The 13,848-nt window shown below is 47.5% G+C and overlaps 1 protein-coding gene and 1 long non-coding RNA gene across 16 annotated transcripts in view; one reads left to right on the top strand and one right to left on the bottom strand.

Moving 5' to 3' along the window:
* The window catches only part of EVA1C (eva-1 homolog C), a 107,845-nt gene that overhangs the window by 31,745 nt on the left and 62,252 nt on the right, over positions 1-13,848 (top strand). For 14 of the 15 annotated variants that reach the window (XM_032277026.1, XM_032277027.1, XM_032277023.1 and 11 more), the window contains one exon: positions 12,920-13,116. The exons of the other annotated variant lie outside the window; for it this stretch is intronic. In XM_032277026.1, coding sequence (XP_032132917.1) covers positions 12,920-13,116 — 197 coding nt within the window. The remainder of the gene's footprint in view (positions 1-12,919; positions 13,117-13,848) is intronic. 15 annotated transcript variants of the gene reach the window in all.
* Positions 13,304-13,848, bottom strand: part of LOC116550883 — a 16,573-nt gene continuing 16,028 nt past the window's right edge. Inside the window, exon 3 of the long non-coding RNA XR_004268611.1 lies at positions 13,304-13,314. This is a non-coding gene — a long non-coding RNA (uncharacterized LOC116550883). The remainder of the gene's footprint in view (positions 13,315-13,848) is intronic.

Raw genomic sequence — 13,848 nt, 5'->3', positions numbered from 1 at the left:
AAAAAAAAAAAAAAAAAAAAAAAAAAGCAACATAATTGTAATACCCTAGAGATGTACAGTGGTTTATGATAAAGAAAAAAAAAAAGATGCTTATGCCCATTATATCATTTAATCCTCACAGCAAAACATGAAGCCACCAAATCCAAGAGGTGACTGTCACAGTCACACACCCTAATCCCAGGCTGAGCCGTAGTCTTGGGATTTTTATTTATTTATTCATCTAAGAGATGGGGTCTCATTCTGTCGTTCAGGCTGGAGTGCAGTGGTGTGATTGTAGCTCACTGCAGCTTCAAGCTCCCAGGCTCAAGAGCTCCGTGTGTGCCAGCCTCCATGCCTGGCAGTGTTGGGTCTTGTAATCCTCTGCTCCACACTTTTCCTCCCTGTCCATCACTGGCCTGCTCACAGTGAGGAGCCATATAGGTTTCTGAAATGCCTTAATCAGTGCCGAGTTCAGCAGGCTCGATGGCTCGTGCCTGTAATCACATGTTCTGAGAGGCCACGGTGGGAGGATGGCCTGAGACCCGGAGTTTGAGATCAGGCTGGGCAGCATAGTGAGATCCCAGTTTTACTAAAAATTTAAAATTAGCCAAGTGTGATGGCACATACCTGTGTCCTAGCTACTCAGGAGGTTAAGGTGGGAGGATCACTTGAGCCCAGGGGTTGAAGGTTGCAGTGAGCTATGATCACGCCACTGCACTCCAGCCTGGGTGACAGCACCAGACCCTATCTCTAAAGAAAATAATAAATAAATAAATAAATAAATATAAAATCCTCCAACTTAGATGTAGCTCTTGCTCCTGACCATGTTTTATGGAACTCAAGTGAATGTTCCCTTAAGAATGATGGCCAGGTGCAGTGGCTCATGCCTATAATCCTAGCAGTTTAGGAGGCCGAGGCGAGCAGATTGCCTGAGCTCAGGAGTTCGAGACCAGCCCGGGCAACATGGGAAACCTCGTCTCTACTAAAACTAAAAATACAAAAAATTAGAGGGGCGTAGTGGTGCTTGCCTATAGTCCCAGCTACTTGGAAGGCTGAAGCACAAGAATTGCTTGAATCTGGGAGGCAGAGGTTGCAATGAGCTGAGATTGTGCCACTGCACTCCAGTCTGGGTGACAGAGTAAGACTCTGTCTCTACAAAAAAAAAAAAAAAAAAAAATTTGTGCTTAACGCCAACCCTCAGTAGCTTCATGCAAAACCAAAACCAAAACCACAAACAAACAAAAACCCATTGGGGCTGGCCAAATATAGGTGGCATTTTCTGCCCACTCTGCCCACTGCTGGAGTGTCCCAGTGGTGCATACTGGCATAGCTGTGGCTCTCAGGAGTCCTGGTCAGCTGTGTTGACCTTGGTTTAACCCATGGCGTCCTAAGCTTATTTTGCCATAGAAACTCTTCCTCTTAGTCCCCTGCACAACATCTGTTACACTTGCCCCAGGTCTTTGAACCAGAATTCTTTACATCAAAAGGATGTACAGCTCAAAAGAGATGGCCACATTTCTAGAATCCCGTTCACTCCTTAGTTAGTCCAACGTCTCCCCAGGAGAGGCTGCTCAGGTTTGCAGGCTTTCATTGATCGTGCCGGGTTCCAGACGCAGCCATGGTCTCAGCACACTTGGAGATTCGCCTTGCAGGCATCCGGCATCATCGAGCTAAGACAATGTCATCTCTTTCTCTGAGCCTTTTCCAGGATGTTAATGTAACATCAGATTTCCCAATTCCTAATCCATTTATGTCTTCCTTTACCCTCAGCTAGTATTTTTCCTTTTCTTTTTCTTTCTTTCTTTCTTTTTTTTTTTTCCTGAGACAGAGTTTCACTCTTGTTGCCAAGGCTAGAGTGCAATGGCACAATCTCAGCTCACCAGCTGCCTCTTGGGTTCAAGTGATTCTCTGCCTCAGCCTCCCAAGTAGCTGGGATTACAGGCATGCACCACCATGCCTGGCTAATTTTTTGTATTTTCAGTAGAGACAGGATTTCTCCATGTTGGTCAGGCTAGTCTAGAACTCCTGACCTCAGGTAATCTGCCTGCCTCGGCCTCCCAAAGTGCTGGTACAAGTGTGAGCCACCACGCCGGGCCTATTTTTCATTTTCTTTATTAATAACCTTTGGAAGGGACATTAGAATTGCCAGTGCGCTGGTCTAGACAGCAGGCAGCAATGCTAATCTAGCAAGTGTCTCCTCAGCCCACTCCCATTCTGATAGGGTAAGTTTATATAGGTGCCAAAGTAATGGGCCATTTTTACCATCAGGCAATAAAGCTGCCTTCACTTTCAGTTTTGCAAAACCCACTTCCATCAGTCATGTAGGAATTCTGGCATAAGGTTTAAAACAGAATTACAATTTCACTTAACAACAATGAACACAGAATATTTTTGTGACCAAATGTTTGGGGATTCTTCCCCAACAACAAGCAACCAATTAATTCTGCATCAAATACCAGCTGGGTATACTCCAATTCAACTCTGACACCATCTACCTGGAGATAGCATCACATCCCACAGACCGAAGGCTCAGCCCTTCTTCCCAGCAGTCACAGCCTGGGCCTCTGGAACTTCGGCACAACAAGCTTCAAGTTGAGGTTCCCATGACCCCCTCTGTGGGTTCCATCAACATGCGAGAGTGGCTCACAGAAAAACTTTAGGGAAGTTTACTTATGTTTATCGGTTTATTATAAAGGCAGTTACAAAGGATACAGATGAAGAGACACATAGGGAAAGGGATGAGGGAAAGAGTACGGAGCTTCTATGCCCACCCTGGGTGCCCTGCCCTTCAGAAACCTGTACGTGTTCTGCTATCCGGAAGCTCTCCAAACCCAGGTCTTTTGGATTTTTATAGAAGCATCATTACACAGGCATAATTGATTAAATCGCTGGCCATTAGTGATCAATGTAACCTTCAGTTCCTCTCCTCTCCCTGGAAGTTGGGGGGTGGGCTGAAAGTCCCAACCTAATCTTGCCTTGGTCTTTCCAGGGACCAGCCCCCATCCTGAAGCTACCTAAGGGCTGTCAGACATCAATCAACTTAATAGCATACAAAACACCTCACTTTGGAGAGTCTAAGTGTTTTAGGAGTTGTATGGAAGGAAACATGTATAAGAGCAAAAACATATTTTACAATATCACACTCCTATAGAAAACTTTGGGACACATACCACAATTCTTTGAAAATCAGTTATTTATATCATTCTGGCATAAATCAGTGAAAATGACTAAGGCAAGTTGTCATCATTTTAGGGGGTTTATTTGCCAAAATAAAGGACATTCACCTAGGAGACACATCTATGCCTTTCTCCAGAGATAATTTTAAGTGCTTCAATATTTAAAGGGGAAAGGATGGATATTGGGGGAATATACAATATTCATATGGGGGTGGGTAGAGGAAACAGTCATTCATGCCGTCACTTCATCTGGCTAAATGAATCTGCAATTTTACATAAGATAATGTAGACAATTGGACAGAGGAAGCAACCAGCTATGCATTTGTCTCAGGCAAGCAGAAGGATGACTTTGAGGTCTGTCCTGCCCCACATCTGTGGATAAGCTATCAATTTACATTGTCAGGGTGAAATTCAACAGAACTGTTTCAAAGTAAAGATCAGCCAGGCACACTGGCTCACACTGTAATCCCAGCACTTTGTGGGGGGCCGAGGTGGGTGAATCACAAGGTTAAGAGTTGGAGACAAGCCTGACCAATATGGTGAAACTCATCTCTACTAAAAATATAAAAATTAGCCAGGTGTGGTGGTGCACACCTGTAGTCCCAGCTACTCAGGAGGCTGAAGCAGAAGAATTGCTTGAACCCAGGAGGCGGAGGTTACAGTGAGCCAAGATCACGCCACTGCTCTCCAGCCTGGGTGACAGAGCAAAACCCTGTCTTGAGATGTTGATCACCACCAGTCTATCCCGCAAACCCTGACTCCACGACGGATGAATAAATACACTCAAACACGCAAAGTACAGTGAACGAGCGGGCTACGGAAGTCATCAGCTACTCTCAGAGGGCAGTTGCAGCTACCCAACCTCTGACTAGCTGTTCCTCCTTGCATTTATTCAGTATAGATTTAATAACAGAGGTTCTAGGAACACGCTTGTGGGTGATTAACATGGCTAAAAGAGTGGTTTTACAAATTATAAAAGCTTTGGTTCAGGGACCCAGAACAAATACCATTAAAGGGAATTCCCCCTTCAACCTCCCCCTGAGAGGGCCATCCGACACTAAGGTTACATGAGCAAACCAGATAGTTAGAGACAAAGGAACGTGGGGGTAAACAGACTTAACTGGAGAAGCTTCTGTTATCCCTAATCTTCACCCTAGGACCTAATGCTGTAAGGTAAGAACCGGCTGCCTTCAGCCCGTCCTATTATGACAAGTTAATGAAACCTTTCGGCCTTCCAAAAGATTTGAGACTATAATCTTATAACTTTCCCTAATATTTCCCTTAATATTTTGCCAACCACCCTGAGTGAATCCCAACACCATCTCGAAAAAATAAAAATAAATCAATCAATAAAATAAAGATCTTCAGGCCTGCAAGGAATCTCCTTGTGGGCAAAAGGTGAGGGATGTATGTAGATTTTCATCTTTGTAGCCATCTTAGGAACCAAATGGGAGGCAGGTTTGCGTGACCCAGTTCCCAGCTTGACTTTTCCCATTGGCTTAGTAAGCATGGGGTCCCAAGATTTATTTTCCTCTCACACTGGCCTTTCTACAGTTACTGGATTATTGGAATATAAATGGATTTTCATTGTAAATGCAATGAGGATGATGATCCCAAGAAGGACTTACCTGTGCCTTTCAGAAGACGGAGGAGAGCTCCCGCCACTCTTAGGGGTTCATGTCATGAACTCTTCATCTATATTAAAAAAATGAAAACCTAAGAACTTTGGTCTAAACTGTTCCAAGATTTGCTCAACCGAGGCCTTTCAGGATACTCCTTTGAGGAAGGTTTTCTCCATGGCAGTAGCTGTAAGAGTTTCTGCTGATTCACAGTGGGAGTATTCACCAGGAAAGAGTGTCTTGGAGTTAAACATGAGCTGTTCCAAGATCCCTGAGTGATGTGAAGTGATAAAAAAGAGCCTACATCCTCCCATCTCCCCGCCTCACCAGTTGAACAAGGATCAACAGAGCATCTCCAAGCTCTCCTGGATTCCTGGACTGGTTTCTTAACGGAGTGTGCACATCCACCATCTTCCAGGAGAGTAAATACTTGCCCACAAGTAGAGTTAGATTGTAAAAACTCTGACTGGAACTATTAAGAAACAAAGCAGTTTTGACTGATCCAACATTGTGGAGAATTTGACCTGGAGGGAATCATTAATAAGCAGTTGCATTAGTAGTTGTTCTTTAAGAAGGATCTCTCTTGAACCAGCCAAGAAGCCAAGGTGTGGGAAGCTCAGCGGCCTGACGACTCTGCCCTGCACACTGGAATGCATGAGCTTGCCTACCGGGGAAGGTGCATGCCGGAAAGGGTGTGAGATGGGGAGCAGCTCATCTGTCATGTGCCTTTTGTTTAAGGACAACTTGGCAGCAGGCTCCTGCTCCAACCCACTTCTTACCTTCATCTTGGGAGACGCCTGGTCCAGGGCATCTTCACTCTCAGTCCTGGCATCCTCCTTTCCAGCAACCTTCTCCACCAACCTCTTATACCCCCTTCCATGACCACTCCTGGACATTTCCAACACCTGCAAATCCACCTTGAAAGCACTCTTCAAACAACGCAGGGGCACAGCCTCCTGCCTCTCCAGCCTGCTGTGTGGTTCCCTCCCTCTGACCTTGCTGGTCCTCATCAGAACCTCTGGTCTCTTGGGCTGGGCCCCGTCCCTCTTCTCTGCTCATTTTCTCCCCTATATTTAGCTTGGAGCCCACAGTTCATCATTTTGAGCAGTCTCTCGACAATACCCGCCTTCACATTTGTCGAACCATAACCCACAGTAAGAAATCTGATACAAAAAAAAAGAAAGAAAGAAAGAAAGGAAGGAAGAAAGGAAGAAAGAAAGAAAGAAAGAAGGAAAGAAAGAGAAAGAAAGGGGGATGGGGGCAATAAGAAAAAAATAAATCGAATACATATGGGCCAGGTGTAGTGGCTCACGCCTGTAATTCCAGCACTTTGGGAGGCTGCAGTGGGCGGATCACTTGAGGTCAGCAGTTCCAAACCAGCCTGGCCAAAACCAAAAATTAGCTGGGCATGGTGGTGTGTGCCTGTAATCCCAGCTACTCTGGAGGCTGAGGCAGGTGAATCGCTTGAACCTGGGAGGCGAAGGTTGCAGTGAGTGGAAATCACCCCACTGTACTCCAACCTGGGTGACAAAGGGAGACTTCCTCTTGGAAAAGAAAGAGAAAGAGAGAAAGAGAGGAAGGAAGGAAGGAAGGGAGGGAGGGAGGGAGGGAGGGAGAGAGGGAGGAAGGAAGGGAAGGAAGAAAGAAATCTAATATGATCTAAGGGTCATCTGCATACGTATTTATATATACACATACATATATACACAAGCCTCTTCCAACTTTAACTCAATCACAATTATTTAAAAATCTAGGTTCAAATTCGAGTCATGGCACCAAAAATAAAAATTAAATTAAAAAAAATCTCTCCCTGAACATCAGTTCTTATAGTTACAGCTGTTTCCCTCATCCTCACCACACTGTTGCAACCATCATCTATACAAACTGTAACGTGTAATGGTGTGATCTCGACCCACTGCAACCTCCACCACCTGGGTTCAAACTATTCTCCTGCCTCAGCTTCTGGAGCAGCTGGGATTACAGGCGCCTGCCACCATGCCTGGCTAATTTTTGCATTTTTAGTAGAGATGGGGTTTCACCATGTTTGCCAGGCGGGTCTCGAACTCCTGACCTCAGGTGATCTGCCTACCTCAGCCTCCCAAAGTGCTGAGATACAGGCAGGAGCCACCACGCCTGGCCAAGAGATGGAGTTTCTCTCTTGTTGCCCAGGCTGTAGTGCAATGGCACGATCTTAGCTCACTGCAACCTCCACTTCTCTGGTATAAGTGATTCTCCTGCCTCAGCCTCCCGAGTAGCTGGGATTACAGGCACCTGCCACCATGCCCAGCTAAATTTGGATTCTTAGTAGAGATGTTTTCATCATATTGGCCAGGCTGGTCTAGAACTCCTGACCTCAGGTGAGCCAGCTGCCTCGGCTTCTCAAAGTGTTGGGATTACAAGCCTGAGCCACCATGCCCGGCTGCCTTCCTCCTCTTAAGGACTCTTGTGATTACATAAACTCCTTCCAGATAATCCAGGAGAATTTCACCAACTCAAGACCCTGAACTTCATCACATCTGCCAAGTACCTTTACCATGAATGTCAGTTAACATAATCACAGGTCCTGGGGATTAAGGCCTGTGGACATCTGTGGGGGCTGTTATTCTGACTACCACATGACTTTCTTAACTTCCACTCACTTTTCTTTTTTTTTTTTTTTGAGACAAAGTTTTACTCTTGTTGCCCAGGCTGTAGTGCAATGGTGCAATCTCGGCTCACTGCAACCTCTGCCTCCCATGTTCAAGTGATTCTTCTGCCTCAGCCACCTGAGTAGCTGGGATTACAGGCATGTGCCACCACGCCCGGCTAATTTTGTACATTTTGTAGAGACTGGGTTTCTCCATGTTGGCCAGGCTGATCTCAAACTCCTGGTCTCAGGTGATCTTCAAGCCTCGGCCTCCCAAAGTGTTGGGATTGCAAGCATGAGCCACCATGTCTGGCCCCTCCACTTACTTTTCAACCTTTTCCAAACAAGCTTCTGTTCCCACCCACCTTCCCAAATGGTTTCCAAATGGTAGTTGATAGCTTCCATGTCGCTGAAACCATTGGGTTGTTCTAATTGTCCTTCTTTCCGACCTTTTGGCACTGTAGACCAAACAGCATGAGGCATGGGCAGCCACCCTTGATGACCGGAGCATGTCGGTGACAGCTGGTCTTCATGAACCTGTCCTGCTGTCACCTGGGAGCCCATCCTCGCGGGACTGAGGCTGGTTGCAGAAGCAGGCATTCCACATCCCCTTCCTCCATGAATCACCCAAGGCTCCATGGTGCCTAGGCTTTCTTTATTGTTTAAAAGTGTAGGTCAGGTAACTGCAGGTGAAGTTTTCTTAAACGTTTTTGTTTATACATTCAAAGTGGATAAGTGGGTGAACTTTCACAAAGTAAGGCACACACCCGCCATGCAGATCAAGGAACAGGGCATGGCCAGCTCACCTGAGCTCCCCCCTCTCCCCTCCCTATCACTAGTCCCTCTCCTCCTAAAGGTAATGCTGTCCTGGGGGAGGGAGTTTTTTCCTTTTAAATAGACTTAATTTTTTAGAGAAGTTCTAGATTCATAGAAAAATGGAACAGAGGTCAGGCACGATGGCTCAAATTTGTAATCCCAGCACTTTGAGAGGCTGAGGCAGTCAGATCACGAGGTCAGGAGTTTTGAGTGCAGTGGGCCAAGATATCACCACTGCCTGCGTGACAGAGCAAGACTCCATCAAGAAAAGAGAGAGAGAAGAAGAAAGAAAAAGAAATGAGAGAAAGAAAGAAAGAGAGAGAGAAAGAAAAAGGAAGGAAGGGAGGGAGGGAGGGAGGAAGGAAGGAGGAAGGGAGGGAAGGAAGGAAGGAAGGAAAGAAGGAAGGAAGGAAGGAAGGAAGGAAGGAAGGAAGGAAGGAAGGAAGGAAGGAAAGAAGGACAGACAGAAGGAAGAAAGGAAGGAAGGAAGGAAGGAAAGGGGGGGGAAATGGAGCAGAAAACGCAGTTTTCATCAACCTCTACTCCCTGCTGCCACACACACACATGCACAGCTTCCCCCACTAGGAATATCAAACCTGGGTGGGATATTTGTCATAATCAATAAACCTACATTGGCATATCACTCTCACCCGGAGTCCATAGTTTACATTAGGGCTCACTCTTGGTGTCGTACATTGCATGGGTTTGGACATGTGGACAATGACATGAATTCACCATTGTAGTATCACACGGAGTAATTTCACTGCCCTACAAGTACTCTGTGCTCCACCAATTCATTCCTCCTTTCTCCTGACCTCTGGCAACCATGGATATTTTCGTTGTCTCCATAGTTTTGCTTTTTCTAGAATGTCATATATTTGGAATCATGCAGTGCACAGCCTTTTCATATTGGCTTCTTTCACTTGGGAATACACATTTAAGGTCTCTTCATGTCTTTTTGTGGTGTGATAACTGATTTCATTTTAGTGCTGAGTAACATTCTATTGTCTGGATGCGGGCCTAAGGTTTGTTTTTGTTTTGTTTTTGTTTTGTTTTGTTTTGTTTTGTTTTGTTTTGTTTTGTTTTTGAGATGGGGTCTCACTCTCCCAGGCTGGAGTGCTGTGGCGCAGTCTCAGCTCACTGCAATCTCCGCCCCCTGGGTTCAAGTGATTCTTGTGCCTCAGCCTCCAGAGTAACGGGGATTACAGGGCGTGCCACCATGCCCGGCTTTTTGCATTTTTAGTAGAGACAGAATTTCACCATGTTGGCCAGGCTGGTCTCGAACTCCTGACCTCAGAGGATCTGCCCGCCTTGGCCTCCCAAAGTCTTGGGATTACAGGCATGAGCCACCATGGCCAGCTGGGCCTAGGTTTTGAAGAAGGAATTGGACTGAGTGTAGGGGAGGTCATACTGCTGCAGTGTCTTCTTTGTACCTGTGCCATGCTAGGACTGACATGTGTGGAAGTGCAAAGCCCCTGAAGGACCTTGCATTAGTCACTTCTATGCACTGAGCTTCTGGCCCCAGAATACCATCCTCAGAATAAGAATATGATAGGGCCGGGTGGATAGGTGGGCAGGGGGGCCTGGGTTGGAGGCTCAGGCACTGCACTGCACATATATGTCTTGATGTGAATGGTCTGGTGGAGGTCAAGTTCTGTTTAGCAGGGATAGACTATGTGATGAATAGCATGAAGAAAGGTAATGGTCTAAACACAGCAGAAGTTTCATTCCCACTCATGTGACAGTCTGTGGAGCAGGCAGCTCCTCTCTTCAAGAATCTGGGACCCAGGTACCTTCCATCTTGTGGCTCTGCTTCCCCCAAGCCTTGTCATTTTTTTCATCTAACTATAGTGACCTGGTCTTTTGGATGAGCCCTGAACATTGAACCAAAGACACATTCTGAAAATTCATTTGATGTGTGGTCAGCTCCTGATTTAGCACAGTCCAGGGAATGATGGAGTGATGGACAAGAAGGTTCTCATGAGGAGGCTGAAGAGATCCAAGTGTGGGGGTGCCAGCCTGGGGTACTTCAGAAGGGGCACTGGCCTAGGGGTCACATCAGGGTGACCCTGAGTTCCCTGGGGCAGAGTGTGGCTCACAATGGGGTGCTGAGAACGCAGCAGGAAGGCTGGAACTTTCTGTACGAATTGTATTATGAGGGCCTGCCTATGTACCAGGGGGGGAGACACTGACCAGAGTCCCAGGGCCACTGAGGGGTCTCAGTGCCTGGCGGGTGCACTGTGCCCGCAATGATGTGGCAGTCCTAACAGGCAGGACTCTGACCCGCACTGCAGGTGCTGGTTTTTGCCACTCATGTTGGATTTTGCTTCTCTAAGTGAACTTACTTGGGATGGCTGAGTTCTTGGCCATTCTTCCAGTGGTTTTCAAGGGTGAAGAAAGGAGTTTCAGCAAGACAGCTAATGTCTGCATGAGTGAGCCAGGCAGTGTCTACAGCCTTCCTCTAAACAGCACTCTGGACTGGTGGGCGTGAGGACCCCAGGGCAGGCTGGCTCAGCCTCTTTGATTTCGGGTTTCAGGGAAGCCCAGGGAGCTGGATTGGGTTCCTGGATTTTCCGAGAATTATGTTTCTGAGAGGATTTTGAAACCTAAACAGGAATACTTTACACACAGTCATCGAGCAGGAACTGGGAAGTTCCGAAGCTGCCCTCCTTCACGCCACCTCCTCCCTTCAGAGGCCGAGGGCTGCCAAGCTGTCTCCCACACACCTCAGTGAAAAGTCCCTGGCTCCCCTCCCAGCCGCCTCACTGTGACCTCGCGAGGTGTGAGAAGGAGGAAGCGGATCCGCGTTCTGGATGAAACTTCCTTCCTCCTTACTGAGAAACAGTCCGGGCACCCGCGCCTGCTGCGCCTCAGAGCTTCTGGGAGCTCCAGGCCCAGCATGGCTCCTGCAAGCTGCCTGGGAATTGCCGAGGCTGGGACTGGCTACCTGTCTTATTTCCTGTATCTGCTGCAACCCATTTCCTAAACTTGGGTGGCTGAAAACAACAGAAATCAGTCCCCTCACAGTTCTGGAGGCCAGAGTCTGAATCCAGGCGTTGGCAGGGCCTTGCTGCCTTCGAAGGTTCTAGGGAAAAATCCTTCCTGGCCGTTTCCAGTTTTGGGTGGTGGCTGGCAACGCTTGGCATTCCTTGGCTTCAGATGCATCATTCCATCTGCACGTGGCTGTCTTCCCTCTGTGGCTCTTCCTTTCTTCTTATAAGGACACCAGTCCTGTGGTGTTAAGGGCCCGCCTTACTCCAGTATGATATCTTCGTAGTTCATTACATGTACAACCACCCATTCCCACATGTCACATTCTGAGGTTCTGATGAACATGAACTTGAGGGGACACTATTCAACCCACAGTAGAGCCCCACCGTCCCCTCCCCGCACCACATCCTCAGAGCAGGCCCCCTCTCCACACAGGGCACCCTGCCTGGTTTTCCTCTCCAGCACCAAGACAGAGCCAAGAGTGATTTCTTGAAATAAAACTGCGTCCTCTCATCCTGGTAAGACATGGCCTCACGAGTGGGAGATGAGCAAATGCAAGCCTCGCTCAGGACAGGCATCCACACGTCCAGGGGACACACACCCCAATTTTTTTCCTGGTTTATAAAGGTGGTTCAGGACTCCTTGGCTCCTGGTCAATATCTGAGTACTTCCTGAAGGGCAAAGACACCTCCAAACCATTCAGTGGGTCATCCCAGACCAAATTTCTTGGCCAGACATTGAAACGGGAGGCGTTCCCTTATCCCGCTCGTTTGCAGCTCACTTCTTCAGTATCCTGCCGCTCCAACCCCTAGGGGGAGCATGCAGACGGGCAGGTCGTGAAGAGCGTTTTTGGGCACTGACTCCACAGCAGCATGTAGGGTTGAGTGTTTACAGCTCCCGAAGCCCCAGTGGGCATGTGTTACAGTGGGCTATCTCTCGGTTTTGCCATCTGCAGGCGGCCTGTGTTAATCAGCTCATTTAGACCCTCTGCCTTATCACAAGGACAGAGCTCTGTCTGTATCCCCGGTTCTTGCCCTCGTGTACTGGAAAAAAAAATCAGATCATATGTGGACTTGGAGAATGAGTGCAAGGTTTTATTGAGTGGTAGAAGTAGCTCTCAGATGGATGAGAAGCTAGAAGGGGGATGGAGTGGGAAGGTGGTCTTCCCCTGGAGTTGGGCCACCCAGCAGCCAGACTGTCCTCCAGCTACCCCCACTGAATTCCACATTGTTCCGCTGTCAAAAGCCTGCTGGCGTCTGCTGGTGTCTGTCAGCATGCTCTTCTGCTCCTCTGCTCCTCTTGACATCCAACCACTTGTGTCTGTGCCCACTATGGTCTTGGGTTTTTATGGGCACAGGATGGGGGTCATGGCGGGCCAGAGTGGTCTTAGAAAATGCAACATTTGGACATGAAAACAGGAGTGCGTGGTCTCACTTAGGTCCATGGGCGCAAGCCTGAGGGTGGAGCCCTCACCAGAGACCCTGCCCTTCTCTACCCAGCACTTCCCTGTACCACTCCCATATCAACATGAAAGTTGACATTGGCTCCTGGTTTGGTGACTTCTGCACCAGAGCTGCTAGGAAGGCCCCACCGCACATGTTGTGGACTGAACAGTCACTCCTCCCCAGGGGAACCATCGTCTTCCTGTCCCCAAACCCATGGAGGAGTGGTGGGTTCCTGGGCCTCTTGTAACCCGACTGAATATTTTCCAGGTTACCTAACCAAACTCCTGCAAAACCACACCGCCTATGCCTGTGATGGGGACTATTTGAATCTACAGTGCCCTCGGCATTCTACGATAAGTGTCCAATCAGCATTTTATGGGCAAGATTACCAAATGTGTAGCTCCCAGAAGCCTGCCTCCCAGAGGGAAGACAGCTTAACCTGTGTGGCACCCACCACCTTCCAGGTATTGCCTTTGGTAGACATGTTAAGATGATAAAGTTTCAACATACGCTCTTTCTCTCTCTCTAGGTATAAATATATTTGTGATTATATAGTTCAATCAAAGCAAAACTGATCCATGAAAAATCCGAATTTATACAGGTCAGCAGTTTTGTAGGTGAGCTATAATTTGCTTCTCAAAAGGATTCGTTACCAAAGAAATCTAAATAGAATTCCTACCCATTGCAGAGCCCCCTTTGTACACTTCAATATGAATTTATTTGCAGGTTTACTCCTTACTGTAGTATAGCAACATAAGGAATCCATGATGGATTTCAACCTCCAGGCCCACATCTCCCATAAATATCCCTGTAGAAAGGGAAAGTGGATTCTGTAATGGAAGCCACAAGTATCTCTGTGAAGCAGACATCCGAAGTCATGACAGCTTCTTAGAAAATGTACTCAAGGAGTTGGGCCTGGTGGCTCACGCCTGTAATCCCAGCACTTTGGGAGGCCGAAGTGGGTGGATCACAAGGTCAAGAGATAGGGACCATCCTGGCCAATAGGGTGAAACCCTGTCTCTACTAAAATACAAAAATTAGCTGGGTGTGGTGGCACGCGCCTGTGGTCCCAGCTACTTCGGGAGGCTGAGGCAAGAGAATTGCTTGAACCCAGGAGGTGGAGGTTGCAGTACAGCACTCCAGCCTGACGCCTGGTGATGGAGAGAGACTCTGTCTCAAAAAAAAAAAAAAAAAAA

The sequence above is a fragment of the Sapajus apella genome, unplaced genomic scaffold, assembly GCF_009761245.1.
Source record: "Sapajus apella isolate SASKATOON/1434 unplaced genomic scaffold, GSC_monkey_1.0 scaffold8, whole genome shotgun sequence".
Taxonomy (NCBI): domain Eukaryota; kingdom Metazoa; phylum Chordata; class Mammalia; order Primates; family Cebidae; genus Sapajus; species Sapajus apella.
Note: the sequence above shows the minus strand (reverse complement) of the source record. Positions and strands in the feature narration are given on the sequence as shown.